Genomic DNA, 10798 nt, shown 5'->3' on the forward strand with positions numbered 1-10798 from the left:
GATTATGGTCATTAGACTCTATAATGCTGTGTAATCTACACGGGATCGACAATTTGCTCACATCGATCCTCCGGTATTCCGATCAGGACCGGATCAGAAAACGCCGGCTGTTGTATTTGGTCTCCATGCCAATCAGTATGATTTTTTTTTTTTATCTCACCGGGACCTTTTACAGGGTGGTTGTGTTATCTCCGGTTTTCCTCCATGGCAGATGACGTGTCGTTCGGATCCTGCGGAGAACGGGCGGTGGGGAATTTTTCGAGCTGGTGGGATAGAAATAAAAAGAGAACGTTCTCGGTGACACAGAGTTCATCTGGGTTTGTGGTTGTGTTGCGTCTTGTTGCGTAGGTCCTCGTGACTGAGCACTATGATTAATTAATCCCTAATGTGCTTTAAAGCGCACTGTGTGAAACGATTTCATAAATCCACCAATCACACTGCTGCTATCTTCCGGATCCGAAACACTCGGCTTCCTGTTGTCGTTCTTGTGGGTTTGGATCCTGTGACCTGATGTGACCCTATGACCTTACACTTATGCTGCGTTATTTTGCTCACATCAGTCTGAGCTGTGTATTAAAGACCCACTGAAGGATCCGCGGTCACGTCTGATTGAGACTTCCTGATTGACTCAGGAGGAGAGAGGAAGTCTTAACACACACCTGCTTTCTCCGACGACATTTGGCCCGTCTTGTCTTTCGGCACACACGCACCTGTCAAAAGGCGCTAGTATGCGGCACACGGCGGATTTCAGCCTCCTTTATTTTTGACCTTTAGTGGTAATTTTAGATCAGACTGTCACCTCAGACACGTGACTCTGCCCAGAGTTTTACCACAACATCACTAACAGTATAAATATCTGAAGGCTTTATATCACCTCACGAATGGCCTGAAATCCAAACTCATTATTAGCTGAAAACAATTTAGTTTAAGTTTTAGTTTCCCAAAATGTATGGCCTTAGATTCCTGGACTTAAATGAGGAAAGGGGGGTGAAAATTGGGGAAGAGGGGAAAGTCGTGACCTAATGGTTAGAGAGTCTGACTCCTAACCCTAAGGTTGTGGGTTCGAGTCTCGGGCCGGCAATACCACGACTGAGGTGTAATTGAGCAAGGCACCGAACCCCCCAACTGCTCTCCGGGCGCCGCAGCATAAATGGCTGCCCACTGCTCCGGGTGTGTGTTCACGGTGTGTGTGTGTTCACTGCTGCGTGTGTGTGTTCACTGCTGTGTGTGTGCACTTTGGATGGGTCAAACGCAGAGAACGAATTCTGAGTACGGGTCACCGTACTTAGCCGTACGTCATGTCACTGTCCCTTAATGTTGCTGGACCTTAAGTTGCTGCTCCTTCCTAAAGTTCCTGGACTAACATCTGGAACTAAAAGTGCCAAAACTTCCAGTTTGGGCTGAAATTCTTGAACTTGGACTAAAAATATAAGTTTATTTACAAACATTCCTGGACCTGAATTCCCCTGCTCAAGATGCTGGATTTAGTCTCTCCTCATGTTTCTGGCTTTAAATTGGTCTCTTACATTTACAGCATTTAGCAGACGCCCTTAATATCCAGAGCGACTTACATCATCTCATTTTTATACAGCTGAGCAAGTGAGGGTTAAGGGCCTTGCTCAGGGGCCCAACAGTGGCAGCTCGGTGGACCTGGGATTGAACTCACAACCTTCCGATTGGTAGCCCAACACCTTAACCACTAGGCTACCACAGGCCTTAAATTCCCCTCTTACATACTGAAATATAATCTCAGGCCTTAAATAGTCAGAATAAACTATTGGGTTTTATTGTAATAAGGTTCCAGGTCTAAAGTGACTGGACTAAAGTTGTGTACTCTTTGGAATGAAGTTCCTGAACTAAAGTTTCTGCCTTTAGGTTCCTGGATTATGGTGACCACTAAAATGCTGGATTGAACTTGGATTACAGTTTTCCAGATGGTCTTAAATTTGTCTGCTTTTGTCCCTGGACTAATGTTTGAGCCAAAATCCAAGGGCATGCTCCTTCGAGTTAAAGTGGACCTTAAGTTGCTGCTACATCCTAAAGTTCCAGGAAAAAGTAGGGAACTAAAAGTGCGAGATTGAAGTTCTGGTTTACAGAAATTAGTTCCTGGCTGTACGTTCTTGAACTAGGATTAAAAATGTTGTCTTAAATTTATTTGCAAACATTCCTGGACCTAAAGTCCTCTGGTTAAGTTGCTGGACTAAAGGTCTCTATTGTGTCTTTGTGGCTTTCATTACTGGTCTAAAACTTCTGCTGTTTCATGTTCTGGAACAGAAGTCTCTGCTTTATGTCCTGGCCTTAAAGTCCTTGGCTAAAGTTAATGGCCTTATGTACAAGGCTGCTGTTTTGGACTGAGGTTCTTGATCTTAGGTCTCCAGAATAAAGTTCCTGGACTAAAGCTTCTGCTGTTAGGTTCTTGGATTAAGGCTTCCACTAAAAATGCTGGAATAAACAATTTAGATTATATTTCCCCAGACATTCCTGATATTTCCTGGTCTTAAATTCTTTTAGTTGCTGGATTCAAGTTTCTGGGTTAGAATTGCTAATGCTAAGCTAAAGCTCCTGGACTAAAATATATGGTTTTAATTTGCCTTGATAAAGCTGCACTACTCAAACTCCTATGTTCAAATTTCCGGATTTAGATTATTCTGCTTAAAATCTTGCCGTTGAGATCCTTTATAAAGTTCCACGGTTCCCAGATCTTACATCCCACAGACTATACAGTACATGCTGGACTTCTGTTTCTCGGCTAAAGGCCACAGTTTAAAGGTTCTGGCTTTGTTCCTGGGAAGGTTTCGGACTAAAGTTTCCGGCCTCTTCAGAGACAAGACATCCATTGTGATGTAGTTCCTGAAATGGATAGTTTTAGGATAAGTTGTTATTGATTATCTTCGCTCCTGATGCCTTACACTGTGTTACAGTGTTCCCGTGTCGTCACAGAGGATGCGACGCTCTCGCGTTTGGATGCACGTGATACGATGAATCGAGTTTTAGGTTTTAGAGGAAATGCAACGCGAAACAACAGAAAATCGAATTGTTTTTTGTAATCAACTCAACAGTTACTCTCTAAGCATATAATAATAAACTATAGACAGTTTTGTACTCGTCTCTTAAACACGGACCCCGTTGACACGAGCAGGGTTTAGTGTCAGTGTTTCTTCTCATCCTCACTCATGAATGTGTTTTTGTGCAACATTTGAACTCTTTTATGCATTTTTGATTTTATTTATTTATTTTTTTAAAGTGACGCTTTCGCAGACGTGGCCTGTGTGTTGTTGTGGAACTGTGGGGTGTTTATTAATGAAGATAAGTGTGCAGTGCATTGTGAGATTTCCCTCAGGGTGGGGGGTGGGGGAAGCGGTCTCCACTCTCCGAAGCATACTGTTCTTTTAGTAAGTGCAAGTTTCAGCGTGGAAACAACAGACCACGTGGTTTCTCATGGGTGCAGGACATAAGGATAGCTGGACAGGGGGACAGAAGGACAGGGGGACAGTGTTAGAGGGGAATGGAGATATGGGGGACAGTGTTAGAGTGGGATAGTGGGATAGGGGACACAAGGACAGCAAGACAAGGGGACAGCGTTGAGATCTTTTGTGGAATTTAAACAACAAATAAAAAATAAATATTGCCAAGAATGTCATGTCATCATAAACACAACAAAGCTGATAATCAAGTCGCTGATTTGTCTCATTGTGTTTTCTGAACAATACGTAGATCCTGAGTTTACCAGAATTAATTCTTGGCTCGGGACTAGTTTTAATCTGTGCAGAGAAATACTTTTATTTACAATGGCTAGGACTCGTTTTCTTTTTGGATGGAATTATAGTAACGCTCGGGTTTCCCAGCCTCGACGACAACAACGATGACCAGTTTAAAGACTAAAACACTGTTCACACAAGCGACAATTTGTGCGGTAGGCACTTATTTCCAGGGATTTCAGTACAGCGTGACAGATATTGCGTCATCGGTTAGGCGTGGCCTATTTGATAATCTAACCCTAACCCTAACCCTAACCATAGTTTTTGGTTGTTTATTTGTTTTCTAAAATAAATCTACCTGTATGACTGTTTGTCCTTTGTAGTATGCCGGTTTTTTTTTTTTTTTTTTGAAAGAGGGCGTTTTTCCAAGACCTCCGGAAACACGCCCACTTTTTTCTTTGTGGTAACGAAACCCCTGGAATTTAGTGAATGCCGAGTTTGTGGGTGTGTCCTGCTTCACGCTAGCTACGTTGGCAGATTAGCAAAACTGGCTAACTAAATAGAAACTAGTAACTATCTGTGGTATCTGTAGTAGCTAGCTGTAGCAATGTGCATATTTATTCTCTAATAAATCTGGACGTAGTTTAAGCTCAAAGTTCCAATATCAATCGACGCAGCATTTACAATGTTTAAGAAGAGAAACGTTGGCTTGTCTGTGAAACCTCCTGGGAATTCGATTGTTCGATTCTGTTATTGTTACGTTTGCTATTAAAATGTGTCCCAATTTCCTCTCAAATGTGTTTGTAGTTGTTTAGAAATAACACAATGTCAAGTCAGAGATTTTAGATTAATCAGTGTAGAGATATGTACAGGGTTTTATTGGGATTTTTCTTTACCATTTTAAATTGATTGCAAATCCATTCGCAATCGTAGCGAATCTTAAAGAAAATACGGTTTAAAAAGCTGCAGCTCTGCACCTCGTGCTGGAGTCTACAGTTTATCCTCTTCTATATCGATTGTGTTGAGTTTCACTGCTACACTTTCCTGTGCTCTTTATCAGAAATCTCCAAATCCAAGCAATGCTCCTCACTCCTTCCCCTCCTTCTTTAAACCGAAGCGTACACGGTGGATGTCTGGCTTAGAAGAGTGGGCAGCGATGCTGAAGAAGCTATTTCCACAATATCCATCTTTAGATTTCCTCTTACTTGAATCCATCCACATGTCCCATGCACATTACTGAGTTTCTATCCAAAACCCATCTCGACTGAAACTGCTGTAGGTTTTCTGAGAGAAAGTCGCTTGGTTCTCAAAATGTGAAAAGACTTTAAAAAAAAAAAAAGGACAAAAAATAAAAATTAGGAAAATGAAGATCGATATTATTTAAAAAGCGGTAGTCGTTTAGCTAAGAATATTTTCATTTACTATACTGTATAGGCTATCATATCAATACGAAAAGGAGGAATATAATACCAAATATTCATGATTTGTACAGAAATAAATAAATATATAAATGACGCTTCATTGAAGCAGAACTATTTTCTGCTCTTCCTCATGGTTTTGTTTCTTTACTCTTTCGTTGCTTGGGTTGTTTTGATACACAGTTATGATGGCATGCGAGGTAACTGATATTACTGAATGTCTGATTTATTATTAGCTTCATTGCTTTTTGTAACCGCATTGTTGAATGTCATATAAGTTGATTCATTTGTTGACATTTTATTGCACTAATGGATTTTAATCAATTAATTCAGCCTCTTTCATTTATATTTAAAATATCGTTTGGAGACCTTTACGGTCAATTTGGAATCTTTGGGTTATCTTTTCAATGAGATGTTTGTTTATTTATTGGTCATCAAATGTAAATATTTCTGCCATTAAATTTTTTGGAAGAAAACACTTGTGTAATCTTTGAGTGTCTGTATTGCATTTCTTCACAATGAAATGAAAAAGAATCGATTCTCAGCATTTCTGGGTCTGGATAAGGGGAGTCGACTCTGAAGCCTGGGAGTCGATTCCACACTGTTCTGATGTTCTGATACGTTCAGTTTACGGATGATGAAAAGTGGCAAAATATTTATTTTTTATAAACATCTGGTTTTCTGTTTAACGATCAACTAATATTGTGCAACGTTATTTAAAAGATTTACTTTTACCGAGTCAAATTTACCTCAAATTTGACTCGATACATTTAACCGATTCGTCCTTAGTTCTTCAAATTTTATTGGGCGTCAGCGTTTAACTGACACTCGTATCAGCCAATCAAAAGCAAAGGAAAGCACCGCAGGGGTGGGGGAAATGTCTTGTTGAGTCAGGTGACCTAATAGCTGTCATATGTGTCCAGCTATTTGGTCTGTAACGATGAGACGCCGCGTTTCCTCTCAAACACACGTAAGATACACGTTTATACTTATTTAGCATTTTAATAACACCTAATATACACTTTATTTATCTTGTTATACACTTTACTGGCGACAAAAGGAGCTACAATCAGTGTAGTGACACTTTAGCCTGCTAGCTAGCTCTACTGATAGCACTAGGCTGTGTCCTAAATAACCCCCTGCACCCTTAGTTAGTGCACTAGGAAGGGTATTAAACAAATTTCATGGTGTGTTTAATCCCGGAGTGTTTGATTTAAATTTAGTATAGCGTTGTCTTTCTGACATGAAATAATAAAAATGTATGATATGAGGGCTGAGTTTCAAACTGTTTTGCCCCCTTGCTCCCTACTAAGTGCACTACTATGTTTATTGAGACGTGACTATAGTGGACAACGTTCCTAGTGATGAAATAATACCTTTTAAAGGTGGGGTGCACGTTGTTTGAGAAACGGCTTCAGAAAACTGAGTCGGGCCGACAAACAAAACAAACGTGTAGCCAATGAGCAGAAAGGGGCGTGTCTTGTCGATATGTGCGGAGAGAGTGTTCGGTGCGCGTGTGTGACATTAGCAGAAAGCGGTTTTAACATCGACATGGAGGATAAAAACAAAGAAAGAAAGCGAAGAAAGACTTACGATAAGGACAAGAAGTAGGACGTGTTAATATAGGATCAGCTTTCCAGCGCTGGAGAGAACTGAAGGAGCGGGAAGGCCTGCGATGGGACGCCGAGGGACTTAAGTAAAGTTTGCCGCATATTAAATATTAAGTAAAGTTGGCCGCATGTATTAAAAAGATGTTTCCCCCAAATAAGTGTTGTAGTATAACTATCGGGGCATCAGTGATGTGTGAGCTGGTGACAGTACAGTGTATTGCAGTGAAGTTATTGACTGTTTTTGTAGTATTCGCTTTTTGCACTTTGCAGACAGTCCCTTGGAATCTGTCTCTCAGTTGTCCACACATAGAGACTTGTGTATTTTTTACACCGCGAAGGAAAGCTGATATTGAGGAAAATTGGGTTGTAGCTGCCTCTCTACATTACTACGAAAGAAAATAGGTGTTATTTGTGTAGTAACAGCGTTTAGCTCAGAAGTTATTGACTCGGGAAACTCCAACCTGTGAATATGTGGCCGACTTTACTTAAGACGCTGAGGCGCTTTTTTCCTTCTCGATAGGTGAGTAACGTTGGTTTTGCTTTGTTACACAGAACTAATATATGCCTTTGTCCTTTACATGATTATGCTTGTGTGGCATTTTTGCTTGTTTGTTTATCTACAATCATATTGTTCTTCCCTTCAGCTATGATAGACACATTTCTTTCCATTAGTTGCCTGGGTTACGTAAGTATGTGTGGGCGGAGCTATCGATACAGGGGTGGGGCTTATTTGGGTTAGGGGTGTGTTTGTTTGGTGATTTCAGATGTCAACACTGGCTTTCAGACAACGGAGACCCCACCTTTAATGTTAATTTACTGATGATTTAAAAGCCAGTTATTTCAGTGGCTCAGTGGTATGGAGATGTGTTTATTATATAATGTAAAGTTTGCTAACTTATAAAATGGTACAGTTAATGCAAAATAATAATAAAAAATACTTTTTAAAAAAATCTGGAATTTATCTTATTATTACTATTCTATAAGTGGAACATCTCTGTGCTCATTGGTCAGAGTGAAGAATGATGTCATGCTGTTTATTTTTGACTCCACATCAGGTTTGTTTGTAGGTCTGGCTGCTAACCGTGTGTCTGATTGTGTTTCCTGCAGCCGTCTGATTCATGAGCTGAGGGATCAGCTCACGTTCTTGTAAAGAAAGCCCCCGGCTCGGAGTAAAAAAATGACCGCCGCAGCAAACAGAGAGGATTCTTTTCCTTCCCGGAGCGTCTTTGAGCTGGATTACAGCTCCACGTCAGTACGGCTGCAGCTCGTCGGGCTCGGCTTCGGCTTCTACGCCCTCGTCTTCCTCCTGTCTCACTTCCTCTCTGTCCTGCTGTCACACACGTACCGCTCTCTGTCCTCTAAAGAGAAGGTGTGTGGTGTTTGGAGTCCTTACTACAGAACCAACAGTCCATGAAACCAAAAGCATCATGAAAACGATTTGATCGGTTTCTAATTCCTTATAATGCTGATAAACCGTACGATGTGTCTGATGCAGGTGTTCTGGTGTTTGGCGGCGACGCGGGCGGTTTTTGGTGTCCAAGGCTCGTGGGCAGGGTTACGCGTGCTGATGGAGGACGGCCCCGTGTCCAGCGATAAGGTCCTAGGACAGACGGGCTGGTCCTGGTTCACCGTGCTGACCGCCTGCGGGTTCTTCACGTTTGAGAACGTAGCGCTGCACGGCTCCAACCTGGTGTTCCGCTCCTTCGATGCTCCGCTCGCAGCTCATCATGCCTTCGCCCTGGCTGGATACAGCGGCACCGTGCTATACAGGGACATGGGACACTTCCTGCCTGTCCTCACACTGCTGCTGGAGATGAGCACGCCCTTCACCTGCATCTCCTGGATGCTGCTCAAGGTGAGAGGAACCAGGCTGGAACCAGAGAGGCACATGTTTAATACCACATTTAATACAAGCTGTTTATGTGGTTTAATAAAGTGAGTACTGTGTGTGTGTGTGTGTGTGTGTGTGTGTGTGTGTGTGTGTGTGTGTGTGTGTGTTTAGAAAGAAGAACTGTAACATGTTTAGTTTAGGAAGGAGGAATGAAGTGGGTGGAAGGTTAACTTTAAACACAATCTGTGGTTTTCAGATTTTATGTTGTGTTTAGTTTATAACATCTTTATTTAATTTATCTCCTGAATTTATTCCTGATAAAGTTAAAAGTTAAACTCCTCTACAATATCCGCACAAACAAGCAACAAAGACGATCAATAAAAAGTAAAAAAATGATATGCTAATCTCTATACATAGATATCTATATTCTCTCTCTCTCAATATCTTAAATATACTATCATGATATATCTATCTAACACTCTCTCTATGTATCCCTCCCAAACATAATCCCTCCACTCTCTCTTCTCTCTCTCTCTATATCTCTCTTCTCTCTTCTCTCTCTCTCTCTCTCTCTCACACACTCCTCCCTCTCCTCTCTCTCTCTCTCTCTCTCTCTCTCTCTCTCTCTCTCTCTCTCTCTCTCTCTCTCTCTCTCTCTCTCTCTCTCTCTCTCACTCTGTCTCTCTCTCTCACACTCTCTTCCACCTCTCTCCTGATCTCTCTCACTCTGTCTCTCTCACTCTGTCTCTCTCTCCCCCCTCCCTCTCCCTCCCCCCCCTGCAGGCCGGTTGGTCTCGCACTCTGATGTGGAGAGCGAATCAGTGGTTGATGATCCACATGTTCCACTGCCGCATGGTGTTGACGTACTACATGTGGTGGGTGTGCTGGTGTAACTGGTCCGAGTTGTGTGTGAATATCCCTCTGCCTCAGCTCCTCATCTTCCTCGTGGGCTTGGTGCTCCTCACGCTCATAATGAACCCTCTGTGGCTGCACAAGAAGACCATGCAGCTCCTCAACCCCGTCGACTGGAACTTCAGCGACAAGCCAGTGCCAGAGAACGGCCCCGCGAGGGGCAAAGCGCACAGGAGCTGAGCACCTCTGACACCTCTCCCAACCCCGCCTCACCCCGCCTCGCCCCGCTCTAAAGGGACAGTGTTACTGAGCATTATTCTACAGCTTTAATACAGGTTTGAGTTAAGGATGAGAGTTACTAAACCTCAGAATCAGATTTTTCTCCTGATCAGATCGATATTCCTTTGAAGTTTAGATGTTAAATGATGGTCATTTATTTACACATTTATGGTAAGGTCAGTGCTCCATAACAGATCAGTGTGTGTGTGTATATAACAAATAATGGGGAAAAAAACATTTTACACTTTAACATCTGATCTGCTGCTTCTCGTAAGTGTTATCACAATGTCAATAGTGTCACATGGCTCCGTTACACACACACACACACACACACACACACACGCTCTCCCAGTGTGTCAGGTGGTGTTCTGTCAGCTTGCCAGTTAAAGCTCATGTTCAGATCTGTTTGGTTCCTCCAGATGATTACGGCTGAAACCGACGCAGCTCTTCGTCTCCTTCCTCCTTTCACGGGTTTCACAAGATTTTTTTATTTTTTTTTTATTTTCTTTTTAAATACGCTTCCTGTTTCTTATGGACAAAGTAAGAGTTCCTCATATTTACACTTCACATGATTAGAGTGTAAAGAAGAAGGGAAAACATTTTATAAAAGTCTTTATTTTTATTTGTCTTCTGAACCCGATGGATGTGTCTGAAGTATCCGAGTATTAACATCCTGAATGGATATTTATTATTATTTTTTTTAATTTCAGTATTATTTTTTGGTGTTTTAACAAACTCGTGATCGACAACCGGCATTTACGGTCTAAATGAACACGTTTTTCTGTCCGATTTTCTTTCTTAATAAAAACAAATTGATTACAAATATTAAATAAAATGCACATGATGTTTTTTTTTCCTCTTCCTCTCGGTCTGTAGGACTGCTTTATTTTGTGCTGCTTTATCCTACACTCACTCCTTTCTCTCGGGACTCCGTTCAAACAACCAACAGGATGAATTCTGAACAATTATTAATAATTATTTAAACTCTACAGATCCACACTCATCCATTTCAGTGTTGTAGACCAGTGTGTGTAAATTCATCACTTCACTTCACTGACTGAATTAAGAGAGAAATTAACCAAGAAGCGACTAAGACGTCTGCGTCGTTTA

The 10798-nt window shown here is 41.6% G+C and overlaps 1 protein-coding gene across 1 annotated transcript; it reads left to right on the top strand.

Annotated features, from left to right (window-relative positions):
• The first annotated feature begins 5952 nt into the window (after window positions 1-5952).
• On the top strand, window positions 5953-10185 carry cln8 (CLN8 transmembrane ER and ERGIC protein). Its single transcript, XM_027144094.2, has 4 exons — window positions 5953-6086; window positions 7834-8095; window positions 8222-8581; window positions 9341-10185. Exons 2-4 carry the CDS (start codon window positions 7904-7906, stop codon window positions 9647-9649), a joined length of 861 nt encoding a protein of 286 aa, XP_026999895.1. The 5' UTR covers window positions 5953-6086; window positions 7834-7903; the 3' UTR covers window positions 9650-10185.
• Window positions 10186-10798: the final 613 nt, after the last annotated feature.

This window comes from Tachysurus fulvidraco, chromosome 12, assembly GCF_022655615.1.
Source record: "Tachysurus fulvidraco isolate hzauxx_2018 chromosome 12, HZAU_PFXX_2.0, whole genome shotgun sequence".
NCBI lineage: Eukaryota > Metazoa > Chordata > Actinopteri > Siluriformes > Bagridae > Tachysurus > Tachysurus fulvidraco.

Bases quoted from the DNA above. Each gene is read 5' to 3' on its own strand.
- cln8 (XM_027144094.2), top strand. From the start codon at position 7,904: ATGACCGCCGCAGCAAACAGAGAGGATTCTTTTCCTTCCCGGAGCGTC. The intron at 8,096-8,221 runs GTGTGTGGTGTT...TGTCTGATGCAG, and splicing joins CTCTGTCCTCTAAAGAGAAG to GTGTTCTGGTGTTTGGCGGC. The intron at 8,582-9,340 runs GTGAGAGGAACC...CCCCCCCTGCAG, and splicing joins TCTCCTGGATGCTGCTCAAG to GCCGGTTGGTCTCGCACTCT.